Here is a 22132-nt window from a genome sequence, read left to right on the forward strand (position 1 = left end):
ACACAGTGCCCTTCTAGTCTAAAGAGCCCTGCTGAGAACCAGGGCATATTAGCTCAGGTAATGGCATTTGACTGCATTTGGAAACCTAAAAATTCTTTTTTTCAGAGTAGCTCAGGCACTCATGGCATTCACACTCACATGCTTCTCTTTAAAACATTATCACTGTTACCTGTGCCAAAATACACAGAATAAAACCCCTCTTGTCACAGCCAAGTAGCTCTCAAACACCACGTGAATATTTACTGAATATTGACTTGCATGCAACAGAGTGAGAGCTGAAAATATTATTATAACAAGAAAATTTTCTTGCTCACCTTTCAACAGGGTCCCTCAGCATGATGATAAGTTTTGCATTTGGTTGGAAGGCATGGATAAAATCCTGGATTAGGAAGGGAGGTTCTCCTTCAGTGCTGTTGTCATAGAAGAAAATCCAAGCATTGTTGTCCCACATTGTCGAGGCACTGGCCTCCCCTGGAAATGAAAAGCATCTCTGCTGGTAACTCATTCCATTCTTCATGCTGGAGTGGAAATTGGCTGAATTTTTAAGTGCTATAAGGCAGATCAAAATTGACTCAAAATGAATTCCAGCACACCCTAGTTGCTGTAGACTGCTCTGGCTGAAGCTCCCAGAGCTGCAGCAATCCCACTGCTCTGTGCCTTTGGGAATGCAGGGATGCTTAAGGCAGGTTTTATGCAATTCCACCTGAAATGTTGCTTTCCACAGCCACACTGCTTCCTGCTGGTGGCTAACACATGCAAATAGATTTAATTTGGGCTGGAATGGACTGCTCAGGGGTTTAGCACCTTTTCCAGTGAGGAATCATGGAATCACAGAATGATCTAGGCTGGAAGGGACCTCAAAGATCATCTTGTTCCCATCCCTTCCACCAGGCCAGGTGGCTCCAAACTTCATCCAACCCAACCCTGAGGAGGTAGGAGTTTGTCCCTGCTGAAGCCTTGCAATGCTCCTTGTAGCACCCACAGGTTGGCCTTAATGCTCCCCATCCCAGAGAAGCAGCTTGCTAACAAACTGTAAAATTTCCCACAGAAAAATGTGGAAACCACCACCCCTGGTGATCGACAGTGTGGAAAACATAATCAGGAGAATTAGTGAGCATATGAGAAATATTTAAAAAGCAGCTGAGATGCATCATTAAGGTTTGAAAGGTTATTTTTTATATAATTATTCATGTAGAACAAGTCAACTATTTATAAATAGATAAAGGGTTTCTAGAATAAATAGCACACTTTGGTAAAATACCAGATTCTGGTATCTTTAGTGGCTGAAGAAGCTCACTGGAAATGCAATGCTACAGGGAGAAATATATTCAGTAAAAATCTCTGCCAGAGTGAGATATATGATGGTTCAGCTGCTAAATAAATGATCTGATATGTTGTTTTGAATTTTGTAACCTTCTCTGTCTTTTTAAGTAATCCTGGCATTTATGTGGCACAGTACTGTTCAATAAAACATGTACAGAAGCTTTTTGGGGACTTACACTCTGACAATCTAATGAAAGCTAACTCTTGCTAATGAGGTTTTTCAAATCAAAGGGAAGGAGATTACAAAAACAATAATGTTGTAGGCTTATGGACTTGTACATTATTTCCCTGGTTTTTAATTCCTTCCTCTGCTGGGAAAGCCCAAAAAAGATTTAAAAAGATGGACAAAACACAACATGAGAAAGCTACTGGCTCCAAACTTGGGCTGAACATAATGTGATTCATTAATAAAGTCTGGGAGTTGTTAGAAAACACATTAATCTTCTGTCACGTTCATTTTGCCTCTTTTCAGGAGGAGGAGATCAGCTCCATTGGCTGTAGCTGGGTGTCCACAACAGCTCCGCTCTCCCATTCTAAATTAATTAGCCAAAGCACTGCCTAATCACCAGCAGGCTTCCACTTGTCAATTAAAACTCAATTAGCCCAGCTCCCACGCTGGGTGAGGCAGAAACACAAAGGATTAACCAGAGGCCAGGAGCTGAGACAGAGAAAGCTCTGCTGACCACCAGGACGTGGGGAAGCACAGAGGGAAGGAGCCCCTGCAGGCAGGGATTTGCTGGGGAGGGCACTCCAGGCATGGGGGTGACCTTGGGAAGTCCCTGCTCCATCCCCTGGCAGGCACAGCCTCCCCACAGCTCCCTCAGAAATGTTTGCCTCAATCATGGCAAGGTAATTAAAATCTGTGAGCCACCTACTCCTCTCTGGACTAGATCTGATCATCCCTCACAGCTCTCTGCTCTGTTCCCTGATCACCTTGGGTGTTCTGCTGGATTTATCCCAATCAGCATGGCCAAACCTGCAAACACCTCCCTACACTGCTGCACTGTGAGCTACAGAAAAACCCCAGTGCATTTACACATAAATGGGAGATTCTCCTAACATCAGAGCCAGCCTTCCACAGACACTGTGAATTCCACCACCCCCAATCTGCAGGCAGGACACAAGCAGGGACACAAATCCCATAACCATAAGGGTTGGAGAAGACCTCCAAGGTTGTCAAGTCCAACCCAAGATCACAGGCACAAAACCAAATCATGCTAAAGCATTAACAGGGCTCAAACTGCTGCTCCAACCCAGCAAAACCTGGGCTCAAGAGGCTAAATCTTCCCACAAGATGACTGTAATGAATTTAATGAGGGGAAAAAAATATATATATAAAAAAAATATAATAATCATTCTGGTCCCTGCTGACTTTTATAATTTTAATTTCCTGAAGCAGGCAAACAAAAATTTTTCTGACAATTTGACAGTGTTTGGTTTTGGTTTAATATAATATAATTATATATTATATATTATATATTATATATTATATATTATATATTATATATATTATTATATATTTTATATAGAATATATATTATATTCTATATATGCTATAGAACAGTATATATTTTATATATTATATATGTAATATATATTACATCTATATAATTATAATTATATATAATTATAATATAATACAGGTTTAATACCTGCAAAGAGAACAAACCATATTAAACATGAGATAAATTAATCACCAACAATTATTTGTGTTTAATTACACCGGTGCAACTAAATTGGTTTTTTTTTCTTATGGACTTAAAGATCATATGAATTATTAAATTGCCTAAAGAATGGTGCATAACCTCCTCATTCAGTCATTAATGGATTAACATCATATTGTGTTTTCACAAGTTATTCCTCTGAATTTATCTTATTAATGATTCCACATAAACAAATCCTGTTCAGAACGCCTTGGGCTGGATCAGCCCTGTCCTCTGGGGTTCATCTCTAAAAGATAATGGGATTTTTTTTTGGAAAATGCAGTTATTACCCACTAGGTTTAATATCCAAAGAAGCCTACCTTTTCAAAATAATATAACATGATAAACTACTGAAATATTTACAGTTTTAATTTGATTTTTCTTTACAGTCATCTGAAATAAGAAAAGGAAGATTATGAGAAAACCTGATTTTCATACAGATTCATTTTAGGCTACATGGCTTTGTTTTGTTTTTTACCAAGGTCATAAAAGACTGCCTTAATGAGTATAATCATTCAAGACTTTTCCTGTAAACTTAATAAGAAAACCCAGCAGAACCTTAATGAAACAAGAAATGAGACCACAGGAAAAAGAAACACAAAGTGAACCCTACAAAAAGCTGCAACAGGAGGTGGGTAATCAAAGATGCACGTTGCCAATTAGATTAGTGAATTTAATTAGTATAAGCACTTCACCCATCAAAGAACAGGAGATATTATTGTAAGCAGCAGGAAAATCTGCAGATGTCCTTGATGGCAGCATTTCTTAAGAACCCCATCTTGCATAAGTTGCTCAGTGTTGCAATGTTTAATAAAGTGAATGATGGATTCAAAGGAAGGCTGGGGAAGTACTGAAGAAATGTGACTCAGACAGGGCTCTGGTTTAACCAACCTAAGGCATTGTCACCATCTCATCCAGCCAGCAATAGGTTAAAATTTTAGCTTATAATGAGACCAAACCCCCAGTAATTCTGAGGGCAGGCAGTAAAATCTTGTCTCTATTTTCTGTAGAATTGTGACTTCAAGCCTACTTGAAAAGTCTCTTTTTGACAGGGAACTGTCACTTGCACAACTACTTTTTGCAAGGAACGTGTCTGCTTTCCCTGTGAAATAAGACTGGTAAAATTCCCATCCCCTCAGTTTTCTGGTTTTAGCAGACAGCAAAAGCAGAATTTAGAAGTTTATGTTCCTCATGGGCACTGTAAACCAGTACACCATGGGCCAGAGTGGATGAGCCCAGTGGATGTCATGGAAAGCAATCCAGGGATCCCTCCCTAGAGCCTCGTGCTCGCCATGGACTTCCACAAAGTACAATAAAACAGCACTTCTGGACCATTCTTAGTGCTAATTAGATAATTTAACACCAACTAATTATATCTATTTCTTCTGTTGGAGCTTAAGAGCCACCGGGAGCTTTTGCTACCACATCTCCAAGCAGCTCCAGGATTTCTGCAGCACCCGGTGTGTGTCATACCACCAGAGTTACTGATTTATCCCAGACCATTGCTCCAGCATTTGCAAGTGAAGCCACAATTCCCAGCACTACAGGCAATCCCCTCATAACTGTGCTTAAAGTGGATGTGGCACTTGGGGACATGAGTTAGTGGTGACTTTGGAAGTGTTGGGGGAATGGATGGGAGTGATGACCTTAGAGGGCTTCTCCAACCTAAATGGTTCTGTGAAAACAAAACGGAAACTGTGTTTGAACGAGTCACCGAGGTCATTCTCATTCCTGGGAAAAAACTCAAAAAACACATTAATTAAATGCTGATGCTCATCAGACATACAGCATTTTCTCAGGAATTTTCTGAAGATAATCACAGCTTCTTAACAAAGAAAGAAGGAAAAGAAAGCCAAGAGCTTCCAGGCAGAGAAGAGAAGAGCAACACCAGGGGCTCAGTGCTTAGAACCAGCCACAAAATCCCGCTCTGGTGCCTCAGCTCTGAGCATTGCCAGTGTGGATGGAGCTACAGAGAATTTGGGGGCTGTTTTTGCCCTACCAATGATGATGTTGCTCCTCTTGCCATGCTCCTTCACTGCATCACTCTGCAGCACACTCTGGATCTGATGCGCCGCCAGGTCAAACAGGTCCAGGTAATCTTCCACCGGGTAGCGGTCATGAAATCCATCCCTCAGCCGGATGATTCCTGAGGAAAAACAGCCAAAAAGAGAGAATTAAAATAGCAATTATGACAGCAACAGGGCAAGGCTAACCACTGGTGCAAACCAAGGTGGTTGGCCCCGAGCCAGCCAACATCAGCACGAGATCAGATCGACCGAGTGCAACCCTCAGATAAAAGTGCCAATAATGAAGTGGCTGAGATCTGAGATACTGAATGATTACACCATAAATTCGCAGTGATAGGAAATATTTTAAGTGCTCTGTTTTGTAGTCCCTGCATGAATGAGCTTGGATTTATCTTCTTCTAAATTTAGCTTTTGGAAGGAATATAGAAGATAAGATTCTACTTCCATTTGCACCCATGTAAATTGCAGTAATATTGGACTCCCACTAGATTTACTGTTTTGAGATTGAGCACAGGCTCTGATGCCAAATATGCAAATGAACACACACTGGGAAATCATTCATGGGTTTTTTCCTTTCACAGGTATGCAAATAAAGCTCCACGGTAGTATCTTGTTTTTCTCCTCTCCTTCCCTACACTCCAGGGTGAGTTCAGTATCACCTTCCCCCTGCGTTTCTCAGCATCCTCAGCTGCATCCTGTGATTTTTATACTCCTTCTCCTGCTCCTGTTTCCAAATCTAGTCTCACTTCTCCATTTGCTGCACATGCTCCCCACACAGGATTTCTCAGCTCTCCCTTTCTTGTTCCCACAAGGCCAATAATTATCAATTATGTGAGAGGAAAACTCAGCAAGGGAGTTCTTTTGTCCGTTGCCTCTGATTTTCCCCTTTAGGAAAGCAGGATTTAATGAGGGTAGGAGGAAGTTCAACAGCATATTTTGACTTGTTTTGAGGGGGGAAAAAAAGTGCAAGAGTGGTGCTACAGACAGCCTTGGTTTGTTGCCACCCCACTCCTGGGAACAGAAACAGTGGCAAGGAGCCAGCAGAGAGACACAGTCGAGCTGAGACAAAGTCCTGTGGAGCATCAACCATCCCAGCAGAAGGGGAAAGGAGTGATTTGTGAAATGGGGCCTCCCCAGAGGGCTGTTTAACCTCAGCTGAAATTAGTCAGTCTCATAAAAATCTACTGAATCAGAGGATGCCATTGAACAAAGAGACTTTGTTGTCCAGCTTAAGTGTTAGAAACCAAACCAAGTTAATAGCCAGGAGCATAGGAGTCATAGCCACTTGCTGGCTGTCTCAGTTTCACTTGTGAGAGTGTTTGTCATATCCTCTGTTTTTCTTTTCTTAATTTTTAAATAGTAACCATTAGGTAATGTACTTTAAAGGCAGAATTAAAGGACTGAGCAACCAGGAATAAACTTGATCTTTCATTCTCAGTGGCAGACAGCTGAGATGATTAGAAGGTCATCCCTACAGATCCCTCTCCCATGAGACCACGAGCTCTGCAATGTTTCTTCATTCTCCAGCTTTACAAAACAACTTCAAAAAAACTGAATTATGCAAAGAATGTTCTCTTCAAGGATCAGCACTTGGTCCCCAGTGGCTGACCACAAGACTGCAAGTGGAAGGCTTGTGGATGCCAGCACAGAGATAGGAATTCACCCTTGTTCTCAAGTTAGATGCACTCCAGCCTGATTTTTTACATTCTTCTGCCTGTTTGGTAGGTCAGGTTCAGAGCTTTAGTGAGCCCAGTCTTGCTGAAGTGAGGCTGGGTGCATTACCTCCTCCAAAATTCATTCCAGACATTTATGCTGAGGTTAATGTAAGTGGAGGTGTAAAACATTTTAGTTTAAGGTATCAGTTGGGTTCGGCCTTTCCTGCCAGCACTGCCATGGAACACAAAATCCTCCACAGTTTTTGTTGACAGTCCCTTGTTTCCATCACTTTATCTGAACATGAGGAAAAGTTGTGGCTGCCCCTGGATCCCTGAGAGTGTCCAAGGCCAGGTTGGTTGGGGCTTGGAGCAACCTGGGATAGTGGGAGGTGTCCCTGCCATGGCCGGGGGTGGAACTGGAGGGGCTTAAAGGTCCCTTCCAACCCAAACTATTCCATAATTCCCATATTTTGTCTTCAATCAGCTGCTGACTGATGAACAAGTCCCTTCTCATGGGTCTTCATGGAGCACCACGATGCTTCTCTTTGCTTGACTTGGTTTCACTCCTCAATTCACACTGGTGCCTACAGTGTTTTTTCAAACAGGACTAAGTTATCTCAAAAGCAAAGCTGCATTTTCATCACATGGCTTTACATCTTAGTTTACAAAAAAAAGACATTTAGAAAATGTCCAAAATATTTCGTTCGGCAACTTTCTTTCTTCAACTTTCCCTTGCAAAGGGAGAAAACAAAAAATTTAACAGCAAAATCCCATCTCTGTGGCTGAGAGCTCCTCACCAAGAAGCAAGGAACAAAATCCTGTCTGCAGGAGCTCAAAGGTTCTTCTGGGACCCAGGGCACAGGGAAACGAGATGGAAATAACAAAACCACATGCAGGAGAAATAAAGAATTTGAAGCATCTCTGCCAGTGCCCCAATGCCTCAGAAAGTGTCCTTTCTTGCCTTTAGCCACAGAAATTCATCATTTTCCCATTCCAAGGAAGCTTAGAAAAGCACCAAAAGAAAGCAGTGATCAAAGTTCTCATCTACACTCCAGTGCCAGTTTTTCCTGATCCAAAGTCTGTGTCTGCCATAAAGCAACAGCAAATGAGAAACAGAAATTAAGATGTCACCAAAATGAGCAGAATCTTCCTCTTGGAAACAGTAAAATCCCTGAGAAGTCTTTGATACCAAAGCCATACAAAGTGAGGGCACACCAGCACTTAACAGCCAGATTCAAGAAGAGGAAAATCCAGTGCCTGGGTGGAATACAGAGGGCACAACACTCATCCACATCTAGAAGGGAGCAGTTAGGAAACTCAAACGGGTCTTCTGCAGCTCATCTAATCTCTAACCACAAGACTGACCTTCCTCAGCATCCAGAGAGAGAGAAGGAGGAGAAAAACACTTCAGATGGATGAAATTCTGTGCTCAACCCCAGAGCCCTGAGACACCCTTTGGAGGTGCAATCAGGAGGGATGGATGCCTTTTGCTCCAGCTGGTCACAACCCCAGCTAGTCAAGTCTGCCTTCAGAGATGGAAATAATGATACCATCCAGAAAAAGGATCAAAAATACATGCAGGACCCTCAGTGTGAGAGAGTTTCTTCATGCAGTTTCTTCTTTACTGATCAGTGTTGGCAGAGTTGTGGCACTAATGAAGCTCCTGCCACAGTTGTATTTATTGAATCATAAGGACTGAAATTTTAAACAGCAACCCTTCATTTATTGATGTAAGAAAGGCTTTACAGAATTTTGCAGTACAAAACTATCACTGCTTCTCTTCAACTCCCCCATGACAACCTAACAGTTTCTCTTCTTGCCTTTATAAATTCATAAGGTCGGTTTTATGCACTGGTTTTGTTTTCCCTCAGATTTTCCAAACTGCTGCAAATAACACCAAATGAAATGTGCATTTTCTCAAGAGGCTTAACCCAAACCCCCACTGAACAACAGCAGGTTGAGCACCCACCACCTGCATTTCTCCAAACCACCAACTCCAGCGGTTCCTAGGCAAGCCAACACGCAGCAAATCTATAAACCTCATCCCAAATACTCACAAAATTTTAAGAGGGACAACTAGCCTGGCTAGCAGAGTACATTCTGACTCACCAAAGCGTTTCCTGGTCCACCAGTGGGGCTCCTTGATGGCTGAGAAGCGAACGTCGGGGTGCAGCCGGAGGCGGTCATACAGGTCCGTGGTGCCACACTTGGGCTGCCCGATGATGTAGAAGTGTGGCAGGCAGCGCAGGCGGTAGTGCTTGTCCTTGTAGTGGTACAGGTGGTTCCAAAAGACCTTCCTGAGGTAATCGAAAATGATGCGGAAGCGCTTGGAGTACAGCGCGTAGGAGTTGGTGGCGTAGGGATCCGCGGTCGTGTTCCCGCGGTACTCCTCGTACCAACAAGGGTTCTTGCTGTTTGGAAGGAATTTGTTAGGAATTACCGAAAACATCTGCAACATAAAGAACAACAATTTCAGTCAAGGCAGCAAGCAATCAACTTTTCTTTCTTAGCACTTAGTTTTCTTACTTAGCGCAGTGAGACAACAGAAACGCTACCTGGACAGAACACTATTTCTGCCTACAAAGCTGACCCCAGTCATTGCTTCTCATGAACCAAACCCTGTGCAACCCACTGGGCTGGGAGACAAGTATTTAGAAATAAATCATTTTATTTTAAGACCAGAAACGGCCTCAATAATCGCCCCAACTCCTCTACAATCCCAGGAACTGATTTTTAAAGTCAAACACCCAATACTCAAATCAAATTACCTTCCGGTTTTTAACTCTGAAATACAAGGTTTGCAATGATTTTCAGGAAGGTGCCCTGGCAAGCAGTTATTAGAAAGGCTCCTTTCTTATTTATCATTTCAGGTGACAGGTAAATGTAAGTCACAATGATTTTGCATGAGAGAAGGTAAAAGTTCAGTGACGTTGTACAGCTACCAGAAGACTGCCTGATTTTTTGCTTCAGGTGTCAAGACCATTTATAGAACCCATCCATCCTGCCCGTGACTCAGAGGGATGTGATCTACAATATCAACTCCTCAGCTGCTGTGAATCAGGAGACTCTAGGTGGTGTAAATCACTGCATGAACATCCAAGCAGTTGCACTTTTTTATATCTAGGCAAAAGATTGATCCACAAGCCTTGAAATAAGGACGTTAAAAGCAGTTTAAGACACGCCTCACTTCATACTTACATGTGGCTCTTGCTTCCTCAGCTCTTCTAAATCAGGGCGCTGCCTCGTTATAAACTCTATCTTTGAAGTAATGGTGTCAATAATTAATTTAATGCCTGGATAATCCTTTACATATGAAATATTCATTTTTGAAGGCTGGTAATAGTCTTTCATGTCACTAAGGCTTTCATTGTCCATTAGGCTGGGATTGCTAGCAAAAGCTCCGTAATGGAAGGGAGATGGGATCAGCAGCAGGCCGTGCTTGGCTCCAGTCAGTATGTAGGACACCATCACCAGAGTCATTATGATCAACCCAAACATCAAACTGCAGAGCTTCCCCTTCCTCAGGCAGAAAAACCCATTCCAGCTCTCACAGTGATCAGTCCTCACTTCCAGAACCGCCAGCCACTTCATCTGCTTGCTGTCGGTGTACAAAGGGATTTTATTTTCTCCTCTGCACACAGGACACTTCTGGTTATTGTGGTCAGGTCCACGGCATCTGAAACACTGTCTGTGCAAGTCATTTGGTAATAAATGTATGCAGCAATTAATACAATGCCTCATATTACTACTGTTAAACTCCTACATTAATGAGCCAAGCGCAGCCATAAAAATGTTTCTGAAGCATATGAGTCATCTTTCTGCAAGTCTGAAATTATTTCATTCCTGGAGTGGTTCTACAGCTACTCAGCAATGCAAAAGGACAGGTTCAAAACAGAATAAAAAGTGACATGTGTCACAGAAAGAAAAAGAAGCCCCAACCACCAGAACCACACAAAAATAGATGTACTCTGGATGTGGCTCCCAGGAATTTGGCTCAGTAAGAGGAATGTGGCAAAGTAAGGATCAGCTACAAAACTGGCTCAAGTTTTTCCCATTGAACAAAATGAGAAGGGAAAAAAATTTTTGCGTAGTGTGAAAATATGCAAAAAATAAAAATAACTCATTTTCCTCTGCTTTATGCTGGAATAGGCAAATATGGGTAGTAATTTCCAGGTTCCCTTAAAACAAGCAGGTTCCAAACCGTACTGCTGCTGCTGCTGGAAGCTTCATCTTCCCAGAGGTGGCTCCAAAGAGATGCATTGTCCAACCTAGAGAAACAAACCCAGATATTTATACACACCCAGGCATCATATCCACACCATCCACAGCCATAGCAAAGCACAACCGACCACCAGTCATTTCAGATTTCTATTTGAAAGATGCCTGCCATTTGCCAAGCCTGTTCATTACAGCACTCAGGACATTAAACCCAGGGAACATTTGGCTCCAGGTTAACAGCGAGCTGCCTCTGATTTTCCATCACCCATCTGCTCACATCAGTGACTGGTTGCTACTACAGGTAACACTGCACGACTCACTAACCCACCCAACAGATCTTAATCTGCTTTTGAAATATGGGAGCATTTCTGGACAGTATCCAGTGACACAGGTTTAAATGATTACACTTTATCTGCTCCTGAGGACCTTAAATGAACAGTCCTCAAGTGGGACAGGACCCTGTTTGAGGCAGGGATAAAGTAACAATCTCCTTTCAAACATGGGAGATAAAAAGCCAAACAAAAAAAAAACATCAAAAGCCATGAGTAAAACATTCAGCAAAGTGAAGGGATTAAAAAACAGACACAAGGAAAAGGCTAATGACAGCATCTCAGGTTTCTGGACCAAATGATGGGTTCTCTTATTACTCACCAAATCAGAGAAGTATAATCATTACTATTATGAGTCCCACAATTTGACTGTTTTGCCTTTAGCTCTATCAACACCTATTTTTAATGCTTAAGCAACACTGCTATAATTCTAGATAATAACTCCTGCTTCATTCCTACAAAAGTGTCCTGATCAAATGGGGCAGTCACTTCAGATCCCACATTTATCATCATCCTTCTGGCTGCATTTCTGTATGAGACAAAGTGCTTTTGTAAAAAGTTATTTGTATTCTGATGTTTCTCCCACTGAACACGGTCACATATTGGAGGATTTCTGCAATCAGAGCAAGTAGGCTGTGTCTCAAGGACTCAAGAATAATTAGATAAATATTGAACAAAAGTATTTGCAAAATGCTTTCCTTCCAACCCAAAAAAGTTCATTTCCTTAATGAGTTTATTCTCTAAGCCAGATGAGGCAGACAGAAATCACAGCATAATCATTACTGACTATATTTAAACCAAAGGGAAAGAAATCAGTGCAAGACTTCTCAAAGAGACCAGTCTTAAAAACTCTCCAAAGGAGCAAAGCTGTGATGACCTTGACAGAAGTTTGAACAATGATAGATATTAGATCAGATTCACATGGGTAATTTTAAACCAAAAAGTTTATGCTTTATTCCGTGTAAAATATCCCCCCACTAAACATTCAAAGGAAAAAGAGGAACTATGGAAAGAAAGACCTTGGTGGTTGTCCAAACACCACCAGTGGTGGTGAGAAGGACAAGAAAGGGAAGTCCTGACAAGAAGAGAGAAGTTTCCACTTCCCAAGAAAATATTTCAGGCAGAAATAAGACCCTGATCAAACATTTTCAGAGGGGAAGCAAAGGGGGCCAGAGACAGAGGCAGTGTCAGGGCAGATTCAGGCAGCATCCACATCCAACAGAGGAAGTCATGAAAACAGAGATAGCTCAAAAAAAAAACCACTGTAAAAAAGGGGGATGGAGGTGAAGGCCTTCATCACAAAAGATAAAAAAGGAAGGTGAAAAAAACCCTCTGAAAAAAGAAGCACAAAGAAGAGGCTACAGGTTAAAGCAGTACCTAGAAAAGATCTTGTAACCCAAACCTACCCTACAGCATCTCTTCAATTACATTTATCATGGTTTACACATTTGTTTTTATGAAACTCTTCTACCCTGAACCCCTCTTCTTTGATATCCACCTCAGTACCCTCTCTGCTCTCCAACTCCTTGCTGTTTATTTTCACAGACCAATTCCTATGCACTGGCTATTTAAAATAAAGAAAAAATCCAATTTATCTTCCAGTCCTCTTCTAACAGGCATCTGCAACCTGCTCACTGACACTGACTGTACAGAATTATCTGAGATAGCCTTATGGGATCAATTCCAGGTTTGTGTATTTGACATCAATTCTCAAATTTTAAAAAGGAGCAATCAGAAATACATTAATGAATGCAGACCACAGGACCTTAGAAAAACCACATAACCTTCTCTGTCCTACGTCCATTTGTGTGTTAAAAAATGGACTGGAATTTATTGAACCCTTCCCAGCTGCAGACACTTGCCATGAAAATCTGCCACAAATATCACAAAGCCAAGGAAAAACCATGTTAACTATATCTTTGGCAGGTGAAGAAAATTGTTTATCAGGAAGCTGATAAAAGGGGGAAAAACTAGAAATATGTTTAGGCTATAGTAAAGCTGAGATATTAATCACACCAGTCATGAGGGGAAATTTAAAGTTCCACCAGCAACCATAACTCTGCCAGCTTATGCACAAGCACTGCACCAGGCTGCTTAATTAGCTGATCAGTTTGATGACCTATCACAGGACAATGACAGATCACTCAACTAACAGAATAAACACATTGATCTCATTTTTTTTTAATAACTGCTAGTTGCCAACACACCATTTTACATGATTTTGCACTGTCAACGTTCATGAAATAAAAAGATTGAGTTGTAATAAACACATAAAAGGATCTAATTCCCCAGTGCCACTCCCTTGTCTTTGCCAAGCAGTTTTTGATGGAAGTTCCTTCCCTAAGATTTTACCATGGCGTGAAGGATGCTCGCCAGAAGGGCAGGATCTTCCCCCAGCCCTCGCTTCCCTCATTCACCCCATGAAATCCAGACATCTACAGTGCCCTGCTTTTGTTCCTCCCATCCAACATTCCCAGCAGCCACAGCCACCAGCACACGTCACCTCTTTGTATTCCACTCCTGAGAGCAGAAGGATGTGGATTGCAGGCAGAGGGAAGGTTATGAGGCTTGAGCTGGTAATAAACCATGTGTGTCTCCTTATATTTTAGCTGCAAAGCTGCTGGCTGTTCACTGGCAGAAAATTACTCTCTTTACACAACAAGCAGTGTCTTTGTATATTGAATAATGTAGCATGTAATTTCCCCTTGTTGAAGGGAAGGGTGAATTATTTATGATCACGTCTATACTGCATTTGTCTGCTGTACATTAATGTGTGCCAGCCCTAACCACAGAGCAGAAATCAACAGCAACCTTTGCAGGCTCCTTGGCCAAAAGCAGCCCTCCTCATAAAAATCAGGATCTCTGGGAATAGCCTGAGGAGGAAACAGGGATATACAAGATGACACACAGCGGAATGGAGGGGGGAAAGGAAAAGCTCTCCTAGATTTCAATATATTCCCACTGAAGCCAGGGGGGACTTTGCTCCAAACTGGAGCAGGCTCAAGCTAACAAAGGTATTTATATGCAACAGAACTTAATGGCAAACAGGTGAGACCTTTTAATGGCAGTTTTCCTGAACAATTCCTGCATTCCATGAGAGGAGGGGCTGTTGGAGGCTCAGGATGCAGGAGAGGAGGGTGGCAAGTAACACTGGCAGGAACCACAAAAACAAACCACAAAGCACTGAAAATACAGCATCCGCCAGCCCCTACTCATCTCATCCACAGGGTAAAAAGAGACATTCCCCTCAAAAGAAAACATGCAAAATTTTTCGTCACCCACATGGGTTTTGTTAACTGGATAGAAAGTATCTGAAATTCTGTATTCTTCCTATTAAATGAACATTTCATGAAATTCCTCCCCTTTCTCTTTAAGGATTGTTAGGGAAGACTGCAACCAAAATGGCTACAGAATCTCAGAATCATGGAATTACTGAGGTTGGAAAAGCTCTCCAAGACCATCAAGGCCAAGCATGAACTGAGCATTGCCAAGACCACCATGTCCCCAAGTGCCACATCCACACAGCTCTTCAATCCCTCCAGTGATGGTGACTTCAGCATTGCCCTGGGCTTTTGATGAAGAAATTTTCCCTAATATCCAACCTAAACCTCCCCTGCTGCAACTTGAGGCCATTTCCTCTTGTCCTAATGCTTGTCCCTGGGGAGAAGAGACCAACAGACTATAAAAAGCAATTACTTTCATATGCTCAGTCACGTAGCTAAAATTCTGCTCCTCTGTGAATAAGATAAAACAAATTGAACAGATTTTACACATATATATACACCCATGTGGATGACCTGTTTTCCAGGTCACCAGTTCCTTAATATTTAATATGCTTTCCTTTCTTTAAAAACTCTTTAAAATCAACATAAATGAAACTTTTGCTGGTGCTCTTCAGGTCACATTTTCCTGTAGCCTCGTTACTTCTAATCACACAGTCAGTTTCCCCTCCCACCACACGAAAAGGTGGCTGTTAACCTGTTATAAACACATTTCAGGTACATCAGGAGGACATTTCTCATCCTGGGGTATAAATGTTCCCCTGAATTTACATCAGTGGAGCTCCAGCACTTCATCTCCTCCCTTCACACAACAGAATTGAAGATTTCAGGTAAATCAGTCCTGATGGGCAGCTCACAACCTAAAATATGGATGTCTAAGGAAAGTGAGAAAATAATCCACCAGCTCTCAGATTAGATGGGATGAAGCCTACTTAGAAAGCTACAGATGCTATAAAATTAAGGATTAAACACTTTTATCCAAAAAAAAACCCAAACAGAAGATTAGGCAAAAGATAACACTGCTGAATCATCTGGCCAGAACCATCACGTTGCTCCTAATTTAATATATCTAATGCCATTCTTAGAGTAACAGCTATGTCATTCCATCCATACTATCCTGATTGTTGCCACTAATCTAGATAAATATTCCTTCTGCCTAAGTGCCTTCCCAGCCAGATCAGGAAGGTTTGTTTAAATCAAGTCCTCAGTTTGCACTGCCGATGTTTTTCGCAATCGCAGAGCAAAGCTGATCCCACGCCCCACAGAACGCTCCAGAAATGAACTTCCCTGTGGAAATGGCTCTCCCTGAGAAGCTCCTGTGAAGGACAAGGCTGTCATTAGTCACAGAGATGCAGCTCTGAAAGGCTGCCCACGGTCCTACCACCATCAACTTTCCATGACTCACATCAAGAGGAATGGAAACATCAAAGGGCAAAGTGAGGCTGGTGGAGTGAAATCCTCGTAACATTTTCATATGGAAAGAAGAAGTCCAACAATGTTCAGTAGCAATGCAGCACAACCATGTAATTCCTTTTCCATTCCTCCATCACTCAGTGCAACACTGTCCATGTACAACAGCAATTCTTCAGCCCAAGCAGGATAAATTTATGATCTCTGGACACAAAAAAAACCTGCAAAACCTTACATGACGGATGTTTTTTAGCTATCAAGCTTACTGGAAATGGTTAGAATTGAAGCAGACTACAGGCAGCACACAATCTGAAGTATTTGTACAAGGGTAGGGGAGTATTTGTACAGCAGGAGGAAGTTCATCCTGTGAGTGGGCAGGTTGTACCATTTCAATAAAAAATAGCCCAGTAGAAGGAATAAAATCTAAGCTAAATTTAAAAAGAAAGAACATTATGTAAGGAAAAGAGAGAAATAATCGTAGATTTTCTCTCTCCTGCTTCTTGGACACATTTGGCTCCTCAAGTTTTCATTTTTGGAAATAAACTTTGCCTGAACTCACATCTATTTACCTCAGAGAAATCAGAAAGATGCCAGAAAGATGATATGTCAATAAAAAGAGGATCATGAATCACTGAGCTCTGCAAACTTCTGGCAAACAAAAAAGGGAAAAATCCCAAAACAAAACAACAAAAACAAGCAAAAAGCAATTCCAGTGATTTAGAAAAGCCACAGGACTCATTACAAAGCTCAGAAACCTCCTGCAGACTGAAGTTATGTAAAGCTCCTTTATTTACTTAAATCCCCTAATTTTTAAAGAATCATCAATAAAGACAACTCCCAAGACGCTGTATAAACCCATGGAACCAATTTCAAGGCACTCGATTGGAAAACAGGTGCATCCTAAAAGCAAGGAAAGGTGGCCACAGCCCATGGTTACACACTCAACCTGTTGAACAATTGCTGAACACTTGTTCAAGTCTAAAATTTTTATTTAAAGAAAGCATTTCATGGCCTTTTGAAGCCAAAGAAAACCTCCTGAATCACCACTGAATCAGCAATCTCGCCTAAAAAACAACAGCGGTTTCTTCCACAACCCAGCTGGTTCCTTTCTCAGAATCTAATCCAAACACAATCTGCTCCTTCCTCATCCATACACTTCCAAATAAAATGTGAGAATGGAACAAATTCCTTGCTCCTCATGCAAAAAAAGAAAAAAATCAGCAAACTCCCCTAAAATCAGCATAACAGTAGTCATTTCAATCACATAAGGATGACTTCTATTATTTGGGCTGCAACGCTCAGGAAATAGTTACTGAGCTCGAATCACCACTCAGCTAGGGCATAAACACTGCCTGAATAAACAGATTGTTGGAAGCAAGGAAAAAAGAGTGGGGATTGGGAAAGGGAGCTCCCTGACCTGGACCCGTGACAGCAGGGTCCTGCCCTCCCCCAGAAATGCATTATTGCACCTAAACTCTTGTGCAAGTTCCTGGAAATTGCCAAGGTCCAGCTCCTTGCACTCCTAAAATGCCACAGCCACGTGTTCTGATGTGCTGTTGTTTGGTCTGCCTCGAGAATGTGAAAATAACAAAACTCAGTGTTACCCATTTTTAAATTAAAGCCTTTTTCAGCAGGGAAAAAAAACAACCCACCAATTATAGTTAATGACTTCAGTGCTCCTTCTTTCTATTCTATCTGATTTAAAGCAGTCTAAATCAAAAAAATCTTACTTTTTGGGCTACTTACAGGATAAAAACTGCAGGCAGGAAAATAAAATAGAACCAAAAATCAGCAATTTCTCCAGAAATACAGGTCCAAAACCCCTGGAAGGAAAAAAAGCAGCACCAGCAACAACCTAACCTGTGGCAGCACACGCCTGGAGCTGCTGTGTCAGGGCACAGCTCCCATCAATGTGTTTAAATCCTCCCTCTGTACAAACAGGGAGCAGAGTGCTGTTTTCATACATTTCTGAGGATGTTTGGAGCAGAATTTTGCCTGCAGTGCACACTGGCTTCTCAACTCCTGATCAAAACTTGCTGCCTACGATGTGCAACAGCTCCAGCAATTCATCTTTTCCCTTCCCTTAGTTCCTATTCATCTCACATAGTGCCTTGCTACAGAATCACTGACAGGTTTATATTGAATATGAAAGAGATGCACACTGTAGAAAAAAACTGTGTCTTTACATAAATTACTCCAGTGCATTTCTTCTCACAAAAAAGCCACTTTAATCCACTTTCAGAAATCATTCTGCATGGTCAAAGTTTAGTATCTTTATTTTCAATCCTCAGAATGACTGTGAGCATCCTCCCAACAGACCCCACATGGTCCTGGGGGTCCCTCCATGGAAACAAGGATAAACCAATGCACCCGTCCCGTGGGGCTCACAGATTCCATTCCCAAAAATCTGGAACCAGATTAGAAAGTTCTGACATTCAGAACACAACCAGAAATTGCATCTATTTAACAAAGCCCAGCCAGTCCCTCATTAAAATGATCGATTCACCAAGAGCCAGAATAAAGGATTGATGCCACTGGGAGTTAATTTTTACCACTTCCTAAGATAAAGTGCACCTACTTAAATGTCCAGGGAGACACCAACACCAAAATTAGATAAAGACAGATGTAGAAGGTCAAACAATTCATGCAATGATTTCATATCCGTGAGAATTGTTCAGTCTAAATTTGCCCTATGTACTTTCTTTTGTTTTATGGGGAAAAAAATAAGCTTAGAGCTCCCTGGGAAGGCACAGGGATCACCTGAAATCCAACTTCAGGTGCAGAAAGTGAATGTGACAAGGCTGGTCTTGCCATAAATGTTTGTATTGCATTTTTAATAAGACCAGGCAGCCGCTGAAGTTTCATTTCCAATAGAGGACATCACGATAATTTACAATAATAGAAATTCTTACCTGCCTGCTCTTTCAAGGAATACATCCCACTCTCATCCCACAAATCAGCCACATTCCTGTTCTGAGTGTGAGTGCGAGAGGGAAGCACAGAGCACGAAGGCTGAATCTGTTATGAAGCTCTTTCACTGCAGTTATTTTTATCAAACAAACTGAAGAGGTTTGGGGGTTGGCAAGAGGGAAAAAAATATCATCTCTAAATACAGCTCTCATACGCCCTGCAGTCAGGCTGTAATCAGAAATAAATAAGTGTTTATCTTCAGAAAACGCCCAAGGCAAAGAATTGGTCTGGTATTGACAGAGCTGATGTCTCAGACCCAGCTGTTCTGTAGTTACCTATCTCTTCCCATCCACTGTGAATCCAGTTTAATTTCAGGCTCCCAAGGCTGCTTCATTGACTCTCTGGAAAGACTGTGCTGCAATTTATTCAAACAGCTCTTCTGGAGCAGCTTACTCCACAGAGACACGAGGGTTTCCCTCCATGCAGAGCTCAGTCAGGTGAGCACAGCACAGTGATTCCATCACTCTACCTGAACACCAGAAAAAATGTTGTGGATTCCCCATCCCTGCAAGTGCTCAGGGCCAGGTTGGACAGGGCTTGGAGCAACCTGGGATAATGGAATCACTTCACTGCAAAAGAAAAGAAACCTTCAGAGTCAGTGTGCCAGCTGACTGTCACCCAAGGGAGAGGAGGAGAGCTGGTGCAGCACAGTTGGGTTTGCAGGAGGGGATCTGTCAGTGCTGAAGGGATATTTTAAGCCCAGCTCTTTGTCTCTTTGCATTGGTTACTGGTCCAGAACCAGCACGTGGGGGAAAAATGTTCTGAGAGTATTTCCAATGTCCTGCCAAGCGTTTTCAGCCTTGACATGCTGCAAAATAGTGGGCATAACTCACAGTTATGAGCTACTCTGATTACCATCTTGTTCCTTCTACACATTTGATTTTCCTTGATTTTAGCAGCTGCTCCCTCAGGTTGATTTAAAGTGAGGAACATATTCCATCCACCATCTGATCTCTAATACTTTCTGCCACTTTGCAAGGGGTATGCAGCACAAATTGCTAAATCCTGTGGGTTGTGAGAGATCAGCTGCTAATTTAAGGCTCCTTTTGAGGGATGAATAACATTGTATGGAATAAATAGAATTTGCATCACTTAATGCCTTCGGGTTCCTGTTTATCTCATGCTGTGGTAAAATGGTTTTGCATGCAATAATGCAACCAAGTGGTATCTACTGGAATTCATCTGATACACCTTCACACTTCATATATAAGCAGTTTTTCTGAAAGGGGACCCATTCTATGTGAGGCTTAACTTTGCTTTAAACACAATAGACTTATGGCAATTCTAGAGCAACGTAAATGCTCGCAGCTGCTCATTTGATTTTTTAGTGGCTGAGAAGGGATTTTCCTCCACCCCCAAGCTGAATTTTCTCCATAAACTTTACTATCTTAACAGAGTCATCTGAATTCTTTTTGTTGTGACTCATATACGGTGCCTTCTCTGTGAGACATGCATTGAAATGGATGGAAAAACGTATCTCATCTGTACATAAGTACCATGTAAGTGCTTTTGCATGAATAGGGCATTTCATCTTTCATCTAGTGCTGAGTGGGTGAAAGGAAACATACACAGCTGCATCCTGAAAAGACAAACTCAGCATTAGAGTCTGTCATTAAAGTTTCTTGTAAATTCAAACAAAAATTACTCAACTCAAACTATTCATTGATGCCAAATCACAACTGGGGCTTTGTTTCAGCACTTTAAAAAAACCCAACTCTGTTCCAAGCTTAGTAGTAACTTTTCTAAATGTTCAACAACTTTAATTCTTTAAGCAATGACACATCAGATAAACCTCAGTCCATTAACCAAGAAACCACTCTGTTCATTACAAAGTGCAGCAGACTCAGAGCCCTAAGTGGAAAACCCAAGAAAGCTCTAAGTGTTCTCAAGAAATTTCTAATTAGTTATCTCTAAAATATCACCAGATAAAATTTTTACAGGTAACTGCTGGCTACACCTAATTAAGCAAAACCTTTTTGATATAATTTCATTACACTGCTCCCAGCTCCCTAGAAAAGTGTTTATTCTGCAGAAGTCAGGCAACATTTACTTCCAAAGTCTCCTATCACTATTCCAAAGTGTTTCAGTAAAGGCTTGGGCTCCCTCACTCACCCCTATGTAATCTGTGCTTTTTAGGTACACCAAAGTGCAATACATTTTTATTAAACAGTTTATAAGATCCCATCATTCTGAAGACATTTCTGCAGCTCTGCACCCCAGGCAGAGCACACTCTTGATGTGGAAGCTAAAGCCATTTGATAATGGTTTAAACTCTCCTGTGGTTGTCCTCTCCTGTCTTCACACGATCACATCTAAAGAACAACATTTCTACCACAAGCTTCAAAGGAGTTCAAATATCAAATATTCAAAGTTCAAAGACCTTAACTCACTGATTTCCACAAGTGGAGGAGAGAGGATGTGCTGCACTCTGCCACCAGCCTCTCAGAAGTATCACAGCTCTTGGCGCTGTTCTCTCAACAGGGCAACATCGAGCCCAGGAATCTTGCAGCTGCACAAAGCCCCCAGTTTACAACAGTCATAACAAAAGGGAAAAAATTCCATGCTAAATATGAAACCCAGTGAGTAGATATTGTAATATCCAGGACAATAATAAGAAAATCTGCTCCTCAGCCACTGGCCCATTGACTCCCTTGACTGGACTCTCTCTTCCTGCAGGTCTCTCCCGTGTTTGGCTTCAGTGTGCTTGTTTTCCACTTGGAAAGAACACAACCACAAATACCTTTTTCATGCCTTACACTGCACTTAGCTGGCCTCCAGATTGTAAACAAACAAGATAAAAATCTGAGAATGTGCTTTACTCAATCTCCATGAAAAGAAACCGAGGGGAAAAAGAAATTAGAAAAGCAAACCAAAACCCCAACTCTGCATAATGATGAATGCACCAAGGGAAATTTGGCATGCACTCCCTCACACCATGCCTCTCCTGCAACATTTTCTGCAATATAAATACAACATTTAGCTTAGCAAACTAGATGGTCTTTATTTGTGGGCAGAGGAAACCCAAGGCAAATGCTCCAAGAGACTTTTTTTTTTCAATGGATATGTTAATTACTTAAATTCTGTTATTGGGAAACTGTCCCAAACTAACCTTCCACTCTCCCTCTGCTTCAACTGCAGAGGGGTCAAAATTCACTTTTTAAGGTTTTGAAGTGAGAAATTAAGAAAACAAAGCCCACCTTTGATGGAGCTCCGAGA

The 22132-nt window shown here is 41.7% G+C and overlaps 1 protein-coding gene across 4 annotated transcripts in view; it reads right to left on the reverse strand.

The window, feature by feature from the left end:
• CHST15 (carbohydrate sulfotransferase 15) overlaps positions 1-22132 on the reverse strand; it is a 46886-nt gene that overhangs the window by 9505 nt on the left and 15249 nt on the right. For 2 of the 4 annotated variants that reach the window (XM_071446165.1, XM_071446166.1), the window contains 4 exons: positions 9907-10976; positions 8818-9157; positions 5026-5172; positions 315-471 (listed from right to left, as the gene is read on the reverse strand). In XM_071446165.1, coding sequence (XP_071302266.1) covers positions 315-471; positions 5026-5172; positions 8818-9157; positions 9907-10449 — 1187 coding nt within the window. In that variant the 5' untranslated portion in view covers positions 10450-10976. Of the gene's footprint in view, positions 1-314; positions 472-5025; positions 5173-8817; positions 9158-9906; positions 10977-17692; positions 17713-18858; positions 19016-22132 lie in introns of those variants that run through there. The other 2 variants (XM_071446164.1, XM_071446168.1) reach the window with 2 other exon arrangements.

Source organism: Agelaius tricolor, unplaced genomic scaffold (assembly GCF_023055355.1).
Source record: "Agelaius tricolor isolate 1412-34295 unplaced genomic scaffold, bAgeTri1.0.p SCAF_22, whole genome shotgun sequence".
NCBI classification, from domain to species: Eukaryota; Metazoa; Chordata; class Aves; order Passeriformes; family Icteridae; genus Agelaius; species Agelaius tricolor.